Raw genomic sequence first — 16,910 nt, 5'->3', positions numbered from 1 at the left:
TCTCCCCTACCTTCCCTATACCCCCTCCTGTCCCCCTACCTTCCCTATACCCCCTCCTCTCCCCTACCTTCCCTATACCCCCTCCTGTCCCCTACCTTCCCTATACCCCCTCCTCTACCCTACCTTCCCTATACCCCCCTCCTCTCCCCTACCTTCCCTATACCCCCCCCTCTCCCCCTACCTTCCCTATACCCCCCCTCCCCTACCTTCCCTATACCCCCTCCTCTCCCCTACATTCCCTATACCCCCCACCTCTCCCCTACCTTCCCTATACCCCCTCCTCTCCCCTACCTTCCCTATACCCCCCCTCCTCTCCCCTACCTTCCCTATACCCCCTCCTCTCCCCTACCTTCCCTATACCCCCTCCTGTCCCCTACCTTCCCTATACCCCCTCCTCTCCCCTACCTTCCCTATACCCCCTCCTGTCCCCTACCTTCCCTATACCCCCCATTATGTTGGACCATCATGTTTATTTGTTTGATTCTTGTCTTTGTTTGTGATCAGGTTAGAAGAGAATGACTCCTCAACCCGAGAGGTCCTGGAGCAGCTGTGATCAGGTTAGAAGAGAATGACTCCTCAACCCAAGAGGCCCTGGAGCAGCTGTGATTAGGTTAGAAGAGAATGACTCCTCAACCCAAGAGGCCCTGGAGCAGCTGTGATCAGGTTAGAAGAGAATGACTCCTCAACCCAAGAGGCCCTGGAGCAGCTGTGATCAGGTTAGAAGAGAATGACTCCTCAACCCAAGAGGCCCTGGAGCAGCTGTGATCAGGTTAGAAGAGAATGACTCCTCAACCCAAGAGGTCCTGGAGCAGCTGTGATCAGGTTAGAAGAGAATGACTCCTCAACCCAAGAGGCCCTGGAGCAGCTGTGATCAGGTTAGAAGAGAATGACTCCTCAACCCAAGAGGCCCTGGAGCAGCTGTGATCAGGTTAGAAGAGAATGACTCCTCAACCCAAGAGGCCCTGGAGAAGCTGTGATTAGGTTAGAAGAGAATGACTCCTCAACCCAAGAGGCCCTGGAGCAGCTGTGATCAGGTTAGAAGAGAATGACTCCTCAACCCAAGAGGTCCTGGAGCAGCTGTGAGAGAGCATCAGTGTGGGAGCATTTGGGAACATTTAAAGAAGGTGTCACGTCCTGACCAGTAATAGGGGCTATTTGTATTGTATTTTGGTCAGGATGTGGCAGAGGGTATTTGATTTATGTGGTTCGGGGTGGTGGTTTGCTTAGAAGGGTGTTTGATTCATTATTTCCGGGTTTTGGGTTATGTTCTATGTTTTTTGTATTTCTATGTTCTCTCTAGTTTAGTATTTCTATGTTAGGTATTTGGGTGTTGGACTCTCAATTGGAGGCAGGTGTTTGTAGTTGCCTTTGATTGAGAGTCCTATATATTGGTATGTGTTATGTTTGTGTTTTGTGGGAGATTGTTCTGTGCGCCTTACCAGACTGTTATTTGTCGGTGTTTTATTTTTGGTTCACCTTCTTTGCCAATTAAATAAAAAAAGAAGATTAGTGCACATTTCCCCGCTGCGTCTTGGTCCGACAGCAACCGTTACAGAAGGTTCCTGGAAAAGAGGATTGACTGTTACGTAAAGGGTCAGAGCCACTGAGTGGACAAAATATTACGGATACCTTCCTAATATTGAGTTACGCCTGGTCAGTTTGTCATGGAAAGAAAAGGTGTCCTTAATGTTTTGTGTAAATTACATAATAATTATACATTTATGGATTGTTTTATGTTGCCTATTGTTTTCTATTTATTCAACCTGCCATCTACCCACCTGGGGACTGAGGGTTATGAGAGAACCCCCACATCACTAGCTTCTCTTTATTCAACCTGCCATCTACCCACCTGGGGACTGAGGGTTATGAGAGAACCCCCACATCACTAGCTTCTCTTTATTCAACCTGCCATCTACCCACCTGGGGACTGAGGGTTATGAGAGAACCCCCACATCACTAGCTTCTCTTTATTCAACCTGCCATCTACCCACCTGGGGACTGAGGGTTATGAGAGAACCCCCACATCACTAGCTTCTCTTTATACAACCTGCCATCTACCCACCTGGGGACTGAGGGTTATGAGAGAACCCCCACATCACTAGCTTCTCTTTATTCAACCTGCCATCTACCCACCTGGGGACTGAGGGTTATGAGAGAACCCCCCACATCACTAGCTTCTCTTTATTCAACCTGCCATCTACCCACCTGGGGACTGAGGGTTATGAGAGAACCCCCACATCACTAGCTTCTCTTTATTCAACCTGCCATCTACCCACCTGGGGACTGAGGGTTATGAGAGAACCCCCACATCACTAGCTTCTCTTTATTCAACCTGCCATCTACCCACCTGGGGACTGAGGGTTATGAGAGAACCCCCACATCACTAGCTTCTCTTTATTCAACCTGCCATCTACCCACCTGGGGACTGAGGGTTATGAGAGAACCCCAACATCACTAGCTTCTCTTTATTCAACCTGCCATCTACCCACCTGGGGACTGAGGGTTATGAGAGAACCCCCACATCACTAGCTTCTCTTTATTCAACCTGCCATCTACCCACCTGGGGACTGAGGGTTATGAGAGAACCCCCACATCACTAGCTTCTCTTTATTCAACCTGCCATCTACCCACCTGGGGACTGAGGGTTATGAGAGAACCCCCACATCACTAGCTTCTCTTTATTCAACCTGCCATCTACCCACCTGGGGACTGAGGGTTATGAGAGAACCCCCACATCACTAGCTTCTCTTTATTCAACCTGCCATCTACCCACCTGGGGACTGAGGGTTATGAGAGAACCCCCACATCACTAGCTTCTCTTTATTCAACCTGCCATCTACCCACCTGGGGACTGAGGGTTATGGGAGAACCCCCACATCACTAGCTTCTCTTTATTCAACCTGCCATCTACCCACCTGGGGACTGAGGGTTATGAGAGAACCCCCACATCACTAGCTTGCAGGTTCTGCAGCCTTGTAAAGATAAGGAGGGGACGACTGGGAGGCAGGTTGGCATTTATTGTTATGAATCTTGCCCTGGAGGCAGGTTGGCATTTATTGTCATGAATCTTGTTCTGGAGGCAGGTTGGCATTTATTGTCATGAATCTTGCCCTGGAGGCAGTTCAGCAAAGTATTCCCTAACTGGCACAGTCACAAAGTAATACAATCCGATTTTAATCCTAACCTCAACCCTAACCACACTGCTAATCCTTCCCTTAAATTAAGACCATAAAACAACATTATTTTCCACAGCCAATTCTAACTTTGCAGCTGACATATCTAGAGGAAATCGCACAGTTCTGCCTCCAGGTCAAGATTCATGCCAAACGTCAACATGAGACAGGGAGAAGCAATGTAAAAATCAATAACTAAATTGTTTCCACTATTAACATGCTTTTTCTTGTTTCAAGTATGTTTTATTATGAAAAGTACAATATATCCATGTATACTTGTACAACTATGGAGCGTATGTCCACATATAATTGTACAATTTGTTTTTCCAACATAAAAGACAAGAAATGATCACATTGGTATTTTAACAGTGTTATTGTAAGAGTTTAAATGTTTAAACAGAGGATACATCTAAAACAGGATAAAACAAGTGCAGTATGTTGTGAGAATGTTACTTTAACGTCGACTCATAACGTCACACTATAACTTCATGGGAGTCTTGTGGAAAGACTGCATGTTGTTTTGGGTGGATTGAGTGACGTCTTCATCAACATTTTGCAGAATATTCCGGTAATATTTTCACCTCTTGTCGGCTGCAGACATTCATAAGGAGTTCCAGTAGTTTATTTGCCATTTGCAGGTATTAAAAATAATACATACATTGTAATTCCTTGTTGGATCTCTCTCACATACAGGACAGTACGTACCAGCGGAGGCTGCTGAGGGGAGGACGGCTCATAATAATGTCTGGAACAGAGTGAATGAAATGGAACACATGGAAACCACGTGTTTGATACCATTCCACTTATTCCACTCCAGCCATTACAAGCCTGTCCTCCCTAAATAAGGTCCCACCAACCTCCTGTGGTACAAACACAAACAGTAAAACACATAATAAAATCACACTGTGTGTGTGCGTGTGTCAGAGTGTGTGTCGTTTGTGTGTGTGAATGTGTGTGTGTGTGTCCAGTGTGTGTGTGTGTATGTGTGTGTCCAGTGTGTGTGTGTGTGTGTCCAGTGTGTGTGTGTGTGTGTCCAGTGTGTGTGTGTGTGTGTTCGATGTGTGTGTGTGTGTGTTCGATGTGTGTGTGTGTGTGTTCGATGTGTGTGTGTGTGTGTTCGATGTGTGTGTGTGTGTGTTCGATGTGTGTGTGTCCAGTGTGTGTGTGTGTGTCCAGTGTGTGTGTGTGTGTGTGTGTGTGTGTGTGTGTGTGTTGTGTGTGTGTGTGTCCAGTGTGTGTGTGTGTCCAGTGTGTGTGTGTGTGTGTGTGTGTGTGTGTGTGTGTGTGTGTGTGTGTGTGTGTGTGTCCAGTTATTATTTCAGGGACACTGAGTCGCCAACATCATAAACCCTAAACCCTGGATAGAGGGGCTCAGTGAATGTGGAGGTGAATGTGATCAGGTGGGTCAGTGTGTCAGAGGAGGCTCTATAGAAGGACAGAGTGCCGGCTGGCCAGTCCAGATACACTCCTACTCTGTGGGATCTGGAGGAGGGGACGTCTATGGTAGTGGGATGATTATTATGCCTGGCAGAGTATCTGTTGTCAGAGCAGAACAGACACCAGGACTTGTCATTGAATCCAAGACAACAGTCCTCAAACACTCCTCTCCTGCTGATTCCTTTATATGTCACTCCTATAACAGCCGCTCTCCCACTCCACTCTGCCTCCCAGTAACAGCATCCAGTCAGACCCTCTCTACACAGCACCTGTCTACAGTCCTCAAATCTCTCTGGGTGATCAGGATACAGCTGCTCCTCTCTCCTCCATGTCACCTTTCTGTTCTCCTCAGACAGAGAGAGGAGTCTGTTTACTGTGTTTGGGTCCAGTGTGAGATCACAGACATCTGATGGATGAAACCAGACACAATATTAGAAATCATCATCATTCACATTAGAATGTTAACTCACTTTTCACTAATTCATTTAATGTAGATGTTTCTAGGTATCAAATGGAGAAGTTAAGGTAACTTGAGACTTGTTGAATGATCACATGTTATACTGTATGGTAATATAAAACACACTTATTCACATTAATTACACACACACACACACACACACACATCAACTCTTTGTAAACGTTGGTGTCCCTGATTTCTGCTTCTGTAGAACTACAGATGATATTTAATATGACCAAGTCAGTAATGATGGTGGTCTTTGACTTAACTTGAATTAAGACTTATTCTTAGTCATATTCTTCACAGCAGTCAACACTCACATTTTCTAAGTCCAGGTTTCATTCTGTTCTCTCCACCATGTTCCACACTGTAGCGGTAAGCAGAAAAACAGACAGTCATTGAGGGATACACCTGAACACACACACACACACACACACCTGAACACACACACACACACACACACACACACACACACACACACACACACACACACACACACACACACACACACACACACACACACACACACACACACACACACACATACACACACACACTGGTCAAGTGTTGGTAAGAACGTTTTCAGTGTTTGTGTCCTGTGTGTGTGTGTGTCCAGTGTGTGTGTGTGAGTACAGTGTGTGTGTGTGAGTACAGTGTGTGTGTCAAGTTTGTGTGTCCAGTGTGTTTGTGTGTGGGTGTGTCCTGTGTGTGTGTGTGTGTGTGTGTGTGTGTGTGTGTGTGTGTGTGTGTGTGTGTGTGTGTGTGTGTGTGTGTAGTATTTGTCCTGTGTGTGTGTGTGTATTTGTCCTGTGTATTTGTCCTGTGTGTGTGTGTATTTGTCCTGTGTGTGTGTGCGTGTATTTGTCCTGCGTGTGTGTGTGTGTGTGTGTGTGTATTTGTCCTGCGTGTGTGTGTGTGTGTATTAGTCCTGCGTGTGTGTGTGTGTGTATTAGTCCTGCGTGTGTGTGTGTGTGTGTGTGTATTTGTCCTGCGTGTGTGTGTGTGTGTCCGTCCTGCGTGTGTGTGTGTCCTGCGTATGTGTGTGTCCTGCGTGTGTGTGTGTGTCCTGCGTGTGTGTGTGTTTGTCCTGTGTGTGTGTGTGTGTATTTGTCCTGCGTGTGTGTGTGCGTGTGTGTGTGTGTGTATTTGTCCTGCGTGTGTGTGTGTGTGTATTTGTCCTGCGTGTGTGTGTGGGTGCGCATGCGCGTGTCCTGTGTGTGTGTGTGTCCAGTGTGTGTGTGTGTGTGTATTTGTCCTGTGTGTGTGTGTGTGTGTGTGTGTGTATTTGTCCTGTGTGTGTGTGTGTGTGTGTATATTTGTCCTGTGTGTGTGTGTGTGTGTGTGTGTGTGTGTATATTTGTCCTGTGTGTGTGTGTGTGTATTTGTCCTGTGTGTGTGTGTGTGTGTATTTGTCCTGTGTGTGTGTGTGTGTGTGTGTGTGTGTGTGTGTGTGTGTGTGTATTTGTCCTGTGTGTGTGTATTTGTCCTGTGTGTGTGGGTGTATTTGTCCCGTGTGTGTGTGTGTGTGTGTGTGTCCTGTGTGTGTGTGTGTGTGTGTCCTGTGTGTGTGTGTGTGTCCTGTGTGTGTGTGTGTGTGTCCTGTTTGTGTGTGTGTCCTGTGTGTGTGTGTGTCCTGTGTGTGTGTGTGTGTGTGTCCTGTGTGTGTCCTGTGTGTGTGTGTGTGTGTGTGTGTGTATTTGTCGTGTGTGTGTGTGTGTGTGTTTGTGTATTTGTCTTGTCTGTGTGTGTGTGTGTGTGTGTGTGTGTCCTGTGTGTGTGTGTCCTGTGTGTGTGTGTGTCATGTGTGTGTGTGTGTCCTGTGTGTGTGTGTGTCCTGTGTGTGTGTGTGTGTGTGTCCTGTGTGTGTGTGTGTCCTGTGTGTGTGTGTGTCCTGTGTGTGTGTGTGTCCTGTGTGTGTGTGTGTCCTGTGTGTGTGTGTGTGTGTGTGTGTGTGTGTGTGTGTGTGTGTGTATTTGTCCTGTGTGTGTGTGTGTGTGTGTGTGTGTGTTTGTGTATTTGTCTTGTCTGTGTGTGTGTGTGTGTGTGTCCTGTGTGTGTGTGTGTGTCCTGTGTGTGTGAGTGTGTGTCCTGTGTGTGTGTCCTTTGTGTGTGTGTGTCCTGTGTGTGTGTGTGTGTGTGTGTATTTGTCCTGTGTGTGTGTGTGTGTGTGTATTTGTCCTGTGTGTGTGTGTGTGTATTTGTCCTGTGTGTGTGTGTGTGTGTGTGTGTGTGTGTGTGTGTGTGTGTGTGTGTGTGTGTGTGTGTGTGTGTGTGTGTGTGTGTATTTGTCGTGTGTGTGTGTGTATTTGTCCTGTGTGTGTGTGTGTGTGTGTATTTGTCGTGTGTGTGTGTGTATTTGTCCTGTGTGTGTGTGTGTGTGTGTGTATTTGTCCTGTGTGTGTGTGTATTTGTCCTGTGTGTGTGTGTGTGTGTGTATTTGTCCTGTGTGTGTGTGTGTGTATTTGTCCAGTGTGTGTGTGTGTGCGTGTGTGTATTTGTCCTGTGTGTGTGTGTGTGTGTGTATTTGTCCTGTGTGTGTGTGTGTGTATTTGTCCTGTGTGTGTGTGTGTGTGTGTATTTGTCCAGTGTGTGTGTGTGTGTGTGTGTATTTGTGTGTATTTTTGTATTGTGTGTGTGTATTTTTGTCCTGTGTGTGTGTGTGTGTGTGTGTGTGTGTGTGTGTGTGTGTGTGTGTGTGTGTGTGTGTGTTTCTCCTGTGTGTGTGTGTGTGTGTTTGTGTGTGTATTTGTCCTTTGGGTGTGTGTGTGTGCGTGTGTGTATTTGTCCTGTGTGTGCGTGTGTGTATTTGTGTGTGTTTCGCACTGGACACACACACACACACACACACACACACACACACACACACACACACACACACACACACACACACACACACACACACACACACACACACACACACAGTCAGCATATAACCTTGTCCAAGTGGTGGTCAGAATGTTTGTATTAACTAGCCTGAAAAGTCAAACATGTCTGATATGAACATTGACATAAACCCTCTACATACTTGAGTTTCTCCAGTCTGCAGTGTGGATCCTCCAGTCCAGCAGAGAGCAGTCTGACTCCTGAGTCTCCTGGGTGATTGTAGCTCAGGTCCAGCTCTCTCAGGTGTGAGGGGTTTGACCTCAGAGCTGAGACCAGAGAAGCACAGCCTTCCTCTGTGACTAGACAGCCTGACAGCCTGCAAAGAGTCAAATCATATTAAAATCACACTGCTATTCTTTAGTGGTGAAAATAGTGGCAGTATAATTTTTCAACATATTCAGATATCAGTGTCCTGAAACCTTACATATATATTCATAAATTAATGTATCATATTATAAATTACAAATTATCAAAGTTTTGCCTGCAGATAGAAACATGTATAGTACAAATATTTGAGTAGACTGATCAGACCAGTTTAAAAGCAGTATCAGTCAAAAGACAGACAGTGAGGTATCAGATTTAGATTGAATTGAGTATACAGTCCACACCATATCTATTTTGACAGTGAAGAGAATATTTTAAATGTGGCTCTAAACTCCAACATTTTGGATTTCAGATCAAATGTTTCATATGAGGTGACAGTAAATAATGTCACCTTTTATTTGAGGATATTTTCATACATATCTGTTTCACCATTTAGAAAAATGAAAGCACTTTATGTATCTAGTCCCCCTATTTAAAGAAGTCATATGTTTTCTGACCAATTAACTCATAGTGTATTAAAATAGTCAAAAGTTTTGTATTTGGTCCCATATTCTTTGACTGCAATGACTACATCAAGCCTGTGACTGCCATGATTGAGAAAGATCATGAATAATAATGAGTGAGAAAGTTACAGAGGCTACAACAAAACATGCTAACCTCTCAACATTACCAATAACAGAGGCTACAACAAAACATGCTAACCTCTCACCATTACCAATTTATTTATTTCACCTTTATTTTAAAAGAAATAAAAAATAATAAACCCCAATGAGTTCTGCACAAACCGTGTCCAAATTAAGCACCTCACATTGTGGTTACTCACTACTTGGTAGATATTCCCTCAGCGAAGTATGGCAGTTCCATGCAGGTTTCCTCACAAAGTCCAAGGCAAGCACAGCTACCCATGCAGACAGTACTCCTTAGTAACCGATATCCCCATGGCAACACGAACTCGTTAAGCTTCCCAAGCAATTATCTCCCGGTGTGACACGATGCTAGGCTAACCTCTAGGCTGGCTAATACCTCCACGACGAGACGGTAGCTTCAGTCTTTACAAAGTTTTAACTAAATTATAACAACTCTTTTATTAAATAAAACATGTATTTCCCTTCATGTCTTAGTAGCTATGTGTTTTGTTGTAGTTCTGTCGTCTTCTTTTATAATTTTTCTTCACCAACCGTCCTGAGGTAAAACGTCCATCCTTTCATCAACGTTTTTTTCCCTCCCGTTAACCAGGTCAACTCCCATTGGCCACAACTTAACAAGCGACCTTATTGGTCAAAACGTAAACTTCAAAGTAAAACAAACTATTCACTTATACATTAAATAAATATTTCTTCAAAAAGCATAATGCATTAACAACATTACAGTTTAGGAGCAATTCAATCATCTTTTAAATATAATACCAATTAATTATAACAAATAAACTCAATACTTGGTTCAAACAAGGGTATTACACAAACATACAGTCAATAATACAGTAGAAAAATAAGTCTATATACAATGTGAGCAAATTAAGTGAAATAAGGGAGGTAAAGGCAAAAAAAGGCCATGGTGGCAAAGTAAATAAAATATAGCAAGTAAAACACTGGAATGGTAGATATGCAGTGGAAGAAAGTGCAAAGTAGAAATAGAAATAATGGGGTGCAAAGGAGCTAAATAAATACATTCAGTAGGGGAAGAAGTAGTTGGGCTAAGTTATAGATGGGCTATGTACAGGTGCAGTAATCTGTGAGCTGCTCTGACAGCTGGTGCTTAAAGCTAGTGAGGGAGATAAGTGTTTCCAGTTTTAGAGATTTTTGTAGTTCGTTCCAGTCATTGGCAGCAGAGAACGGGAAGAAGAGGCGGCCGAAGGAGGAATTGGCTTTGGGGGTGACCAGAGAGATATACCTGCTGGAGCGCGTGCTACAGGTGGGTGCTGCTATGGTGACCAGTGAGCTGAGATAAGGGGGGACTTTACCTAGCAGGGTCTTGTAGATGACCTGGAGCCAGTGGGTTTGGCGACGAGTATGAAGCGAGGGCCAGACAACGAGAGCGTACAGGTCGCAGTGGTGGGTAGTACAGTGGGGGGGAAAAGTATTTGATCCCCTGCTGATTTTGTATGTTTGCCCCCTTACAAAGAAAAGATCAGTCTATAATTTTAATGGTAGGTTTATTTGAACAGTGAGAGACAGAATAACGGCAAAAAAATCCAGAAAACGCATGTCAAAAATGTTATACAATTATTTGCATTTTAATGAGGGAAATAAGTATTTGACCTCTCTGCAAAACATGACTTAGTACTTGGTGGCAAAACCCTTATTGGCAATCATAGAGGTCAGACGTTTCTTGTAGTTGGCCACCAGGTTCGCACACATCTCAGGAGGGATTTGTCCCACTCCTCTTTGCAGATCTTCTCCAAGTCATTAAGGTTTCAAGGCTGACGTTTGGCAACTTGAACCTTCATATCCCTCCACAGATTTTCTATGGGATTAAGGTCTGGAGACTGGCTTGGCCACTCCAGGACCTGTGCTTCTTCTTGAGCCACTCCTTTGTTGCCTTGGCCGTGTGTTTTGTGTCATTGTCATGCTGGAATACCCATCCACAACCCATTTTCAATGCCCTGGCTGAGGGAAGGAGGTTCTCACCCAAGATTTGACGATACATGGCCCCGTCCATCGTCCCTTTGATGCAGTGAAGTTGTCCTGTCCCCTTAGCAGAAAAACACACCCAAAGCATAATGTTTCCACCTCCATGTTTGACGGAAGAGATGGTGTTCTTGGGGTCATAGGCAGCATTCCACCTCCTCCAAACACGGTGAGTTGAGTTGATGCCAAAGAGCTCCATTTTGGTCTCATCTGACCACAACACTTTCACCCAGTTGTCCTCTGAATCATTCAGATGTTCATTGGCAAACTTCAGATGGGCATGTATATGTATTCTTGAGCAGGGGGACCTTGCTGGCGCTGCAGGATTTCAGTCCTTCACGGCGTAGTGTGTTACCAATTGTTTTCTTGGTGACTACGGTCCCAGCTGCCTTGAGATCATTGACAAGATCCTCCCGTGTAGTTCTGGTCTGATTCCTCACCGTTCTCATGATCATTGCAACTCCACGAGGTGAGATCTTGCATGGAGCCCCAGGCCGAGGGATATTGACAGTTCTTTTGTGTTTCTTCGATTTGCGAATAATCGCACCAAATGTTGTCACCTTCTCACCAAGCTGCTTGGCGATGGTCGTGTAGCCCATTCCAGCCTTGTGTAGGTCTACAATCTTGTCCCTGACATCCTTGGAGAGCTCTTTGGTCTTGGCCATGGTGGAGAGTTTGGAATCTGATTGATTGATTGCTTCTGTGGACAGGTTTCTTTTTTTACAGGTAACAAGTTGTGGTTAGGAGCACTCCCTTTAAGAGTGTGCTCCTAATCTCAGCTCTTTACCTGTATAAAAGACACCTGGGAGCCAGAAATCTTTCTGATTGAGAGGGGGTCAAATACTTATTTCCCTCATTAATATGCAAACCAATTTCTAACATTTCTGACATGAGTTTTTCTGGATGTTTTTGTTGTTATTCTGTCTCTCACTGTTCAAATAAACCATTAAAATTATAGACTGATCCTTTCTTTGTCAGTGGGCAAACGTACAAAATCAGCAGGGGATCAAATACTTTTTTCCCCCACTGTATATGGGGCTTTGGTGACAAAACGGATGGCACTGTGATAGACTGCATCCAATTTATTGAGTAGGGTATTGGAGGCTATTTTGTAAATGACATCGCCGAAGTCGAGTATCGGTAGGATGGTCAGTTTTATAAGGGTATGTTTGGCAGCATGAGTGAAGGAGGCTATGTTGCGAAATAGGAAGCCGATTCTAGATTTAACTTTGGATTGGAGATGCTTAATATGAGTCTGGAAGGAGAGTTTACAGTCTAACCAGACACCTAGGTATTTGTAGTTGTCCACATATTCTAAGTCAGAACCGTCCAGAGTAGTGATGCTGGACAGGCGGGCAGGTGCAGGCAGTGATCGGTTGAAGAGCATGCATTTAGTTTTACTTGTATTTAAGAGCAGTTGGAGGCCACGGAAGGAGAGTTGTATGGCATTGAAGCTCGTGTAGAGGTTAGTTAACACAGTGTCCAAAGAAGGGCCAGAAGTATACAGAATAACACCAATAACAGAGGGGGTCTGATCTTTGTGCCTCTGTAAATTTCTCATTCATCATCATTAATGATTCATTCATGATTATTCATAATCATGGTAGCATCCACATGAACGTAGAAGTGTTCAGAAACATCTTCTATTCTTACTGACAATACAAGTGAAGTGACTCCAAAATGACAGGACATTATTCACCATTCAGTTTCTATTAGGAAAAACATAATCCAAAACACAACCAAGACAAACTGCAAATGCATTCAACAAGTTTATAGAATCACAAGCTTGATGTAATCACCTCAGGCATGGAATATGGTACAACTACTAAACTTATGACTACTTTAATACAATATAAGTGAATTTGTCCAAATAATTAAGACTTCTTCAAATGGGAGAACTACGTACAGAAAGTGCTTTAATTTCTAAATGGTAAAACAGATATATATGAAAATACCCTCAACTAAAAGGTGACATTCTGTAAGGTCACCTAATATGAAACATCTCAAATCCAAAATGCTGGAGCATTGCACCACATTTAAAACTGTAAGTTTCACTGTCCAAACACATATGGTGTGGACTATGTGTGTCTGGTAAACACATGTGGATCTAGTGAACAGTTATCACTTGTTGACCAACTACAGGAATACTGACCTCAGAGTCTCCAGTCTGCAGTGTGGATCCTCCAGTCCAGCAGAGAGCAGCTTCACTCCTGAATCCTTCAGGTCATTGTTACTCAGGTCCAACTCTCTCAGGTGTGAGGGGTTTGACCTCAGAGCTGAGACCAGAGAAGCACAGCCTTCCTCTGTGACTCCACAGCCTGACAGCCTGCAAAGAGATCATCATGACTTCACAAACACACTGTTAATTTAACACCAGCAGTGTAGAAGGACAATGGCAGATGCATTTGGTTCATATTCCCAAACAACACATAGATTCATCTTCCGTCTCCTAGAATTGTATGGTCATATTGTAATACTAGATTGAATATCTGATTCAATATGTTATGCAATATAATATTATATACATATTATAATACATATTTTTCTCTAAACATAATATTTCTTCCTGATGAATACTTCTTATATGTCATTTTATTTACTCACAGAACAGCCCTGGAGGCTTTGACCACTGGCAGCAGCCTCAGAAGACCTTCCTCTGATCTGTAGTATTTCTTCAGGTCAAACACATCCAGCTCCTTTTCTGAAGTCAGCAACACAAAGACCAGAGCTGACCACTGTGCAGGTGACAGGTAGACTCTAGAGAGACTTCCTGAACTCAGGTAGCTTTGGATCTCCTCCACTAGAGAATGGTCATTCAGTTCATTCAGACAGTGGAACAGATTGATGCTCCTCTCTGGAGAGGGATTCTCCCTGATCTTCTCCTTGATGTACTTGACTGTCTCTTCATGGCTCTGTGAGCTGCTTCTTGTCTTTGTCAGTAGACCTCGTAAGTGCTTCTGATTGGACTCCAGTGAGAGTCCCAGAAGGAAGCGGAGGAAAAGGTCCAGGTTTCCTGTCTCACTTTGTAAGGCTTTATCCACAGCACTCTTGTAGACAGTAACTTCAGGCTTGTCTTGTGTTTGCAGTTTGTCCATTAGATTCTCATTGTTGTTGATGAATGAGAGGAACACATACACAGCAGCCAGAAACTCCTGAATGCTCAGATGAACAAAGCAGTACACCTTGACCTGGTACAGCCCACATTCCTCTTTAAAGATCTGTGTGCACAATCCTGAGTACACAGAGGCTTCATTGACATCAATGCCAGCCTCTTTCAGGTCTTCTTCATAGAAAATCAGATTGCCATTCACAAGCTGTTGAAAAGCCAGTTTTCCCAGTGACAGAATGCTCTCTTTATTCCAGTGTGGACCTGTCTCTTCTTCCCCAAGATACTTTTCATCCTTCTGTTTGGTATGAAACACCACAAGGTGTGTGTACATCTCAGTCAGAGTCTTGGGCATCTCTTCTCTCTTATGTTTCAGCATGTGTTCGAGGACTGTTGCAGAGATCCAACAGAAGACTGGAATGTGGCACATGATGTGGAGGCTCCTTGATGTCTTTATGTGTGAGATGATTCTGCTGGCCAGCTCCTCATCACTGAATCTCTTCCTGAAGTACTCCTCCTTCTGTGGGTCATTGAACCCTCGTACCTCTGTCACCTGGTCAACACACCCTGAAGGGATCTTATTGGCTGCTGCAGGTCGGGTAGTTATCCAGAGGAGAGCAGAGGGAAGCAGATTTCCCTTGATGAGATTTGTCAGCAGAACATCCACTGAGGTTGACTCTGTGACGTTACAACAGATCTTGTTCTTCTGGAAGTCTAAGGGCAGTCGGCACTCATCAAGACCATCAAAGATGAACACAACTTTGTATTTGTCGTAGTTAGAGATTCTTGATTGTTTGGTTTCCATTGAGAAGTGATTAAGAAGTTCAATCAAAGTGTGTTTGTCCCCTTTCATCAAATTCAGCTCCCGAAAAGGGAATGAAAACACAAATTGAACATCCCGATTGGCTTTTCCTTCAGCCCAGTCCAGAATGAACTTCTGCACAGAGACTGTTTTTCCAATGCCAGCGACTCCCTTTGTCAGCACAGTTCTGATGAGTTTGTCTTGTCCAGTTAAGGGTTTGAAGATGTCGTTACATTTGATTGCAGTCTCTGGTCTTGCTTGTTTCCTGGTTGTTGTCTCAATCTGTCTCAGCTCATGTTCATTATTGACCTCTCCTGTTCCTCCCTCTGTGATGTAGAGCTCTGTGTAGATCTGATTGAGAAGTGTTGGGTTTCCTTGTTTAGCGATCCCCTCAAATACACATTGAAACTTCTTCTTTAGATTAGATTTGAGTTCACGTTGGCAAATCACAGCAGGATCATCTGAATCTAGAAATAACACAGAGGATATTAATATTACATCTGTTTTAATGCCTACAGTATTGTAGGACTGTTATAACATTTTAAATTATAATCATTTATTCTCTTAACTGTCTGTATAAATGTGTAAATGTTTTCATAATGCATTACAGACTGGTGTGACTGATTATAATATTATTGGTGTTATTGATGGTATTATTAATGTTGTCTCTCTCTCTCTCTCTCTCTAAATTAATCACCACATCCCTTCTGCTACTTGATGAGGTGTTGTGTTAAGGCTGCTACAATATCTTGAGTTACACACCTACTTTAGCTGTACTTTAGCCACAGCTTTTAAATGTTATAAAACAGCATTCAACATGAGGCAGACAGATCTTACATTTCTCCAGTGTGTCAGCAAGCTCCTTCTGGTTCATTTTCCTCAGGACGTGCAGTGTGATCTTCAGAGCCCCCTCTCTGGCACTGCTCTCCTGCTTCTCATCTTCAGCATCCACCACTTCCTTATCCTGCTTCTGACTCTCAAAGCCTTCTGGGAGTTCTGGACTAAGAATCCTCTTGAACATCTTCAGCTCGTTCTTCACAAATGTCATCATTTTCTCTTCAAGCAACTAAAATAAATCAAGTAAATAAGTTAAGCAAGAGAAGAAATGCTTTCTCATTAACACAATAATGATTAATTGACAGATCAACTTTACTTGAGGTAAACAAAAACAAATGTACATAACAGGACCACATACTCTGAATATAGAGTCCAGGTCTGTTTGATGACTCTGGGAAGACTGACCACTGAGAATCTCTGACTCTGATCTCTCCTGTTGGTTTCTGTGGACAAAACATGAGATTACATCTCCTCATCCAGGGAGTACACACACACACACACACACACACACACACACACACACACACACACACACACACACACACACACACACACACACACACACACACACACACACACACACACACAGGGAGGGAACGTTGTGTTTGTTTAATATTGTTTTAGGACTATGAAAATGGACTAAAGTATTAGCCTATGGATTATGAAAACAACCAAAAAAATGTGAAAATGGGAGAGGAGAAATGACTAGAGACAGTGTTGTTTAACTCACTGACCATGACCCATGAGTTCTTCTCACCTTTGTTCAGTAGAAAAGTCTCCCTCTCTAAAGGATATAGGACGATCCATAGACTGGTCACTCTTCATGGACACACAGCTGGGAACAGGGGAGGCTGGTCTCTCCTGCTTGATTGGTCTTCAACAAAACAGAGACAAACATTACATCTCTCATCTACTCTGATCTCAGATGGGAAACATAAGAAGAGCTCTGGATCAGACAGACAGACAGACAGACAGACAGACAGACAGACAGACAGACAGACAGACAGACAGACGGACAGACGGACAGACGGACAGACGGACAGACGGACAGACGGACAGACGGAGACATGCAGACAGACAGACAGACAGACAGACAGACAGACAGACAGACAGACAGACAGACAGACAGACAGACAGACAGACAGACAGACAGACACAGCGACAGAGAGACACAGAGACAGAGAGACACAGACACACAGACATGCAGAGAGAGACAGACAGACAGACAGACAGACAGACAGACACAGAGACACAGAGACAGACA

General features: G+C 44.0%; 1 protein-coding gene across 1 annotated transcript; it reads right to left on the bottom strand.

Moving 5' to 3' along the window:
- Nucleotides 1-4,462: 4,462 nt before the first annotated feature.
- LOC123741872 (NLR family CARD domain-containing protein 3-like) lies at nt 4,463-15,866 on the bottom strand (the record flags this gene model as incomplete). Its single annotated transcript, XM_045716104.1, has 4 exons — nt 4,463-5,008; nt 13,068-13,227; nt 13,506-15,270; nt 15,647-15,866. Coding segments are annotated over 4 exons (2,667 nt in total), but the record flags the coding sequence as incomplete, so codon positions are not given.
- Nucleotides 15,867-16,910: the final 1,044 nt, after the last annotated feature.

The sequence above is a fragment of the Salmo salar genome, chromosome ssa03 (assembly GCF_905237065.1).
Source record: "Salmo salar chromosome ssa03, Ssal_v3.1, whole genome shotgun sequence".
Lineage (NCBI taxonomy): Eukaryota > Metazoa > Chordata > Actinopteri > Salmoniformes > Salmonidae > Salmo > Salmo salar.
Note: the sequence above shows the minus strand (reverse complement) of the source record. Positions and strands in the feature narration are given on the sequence as shown.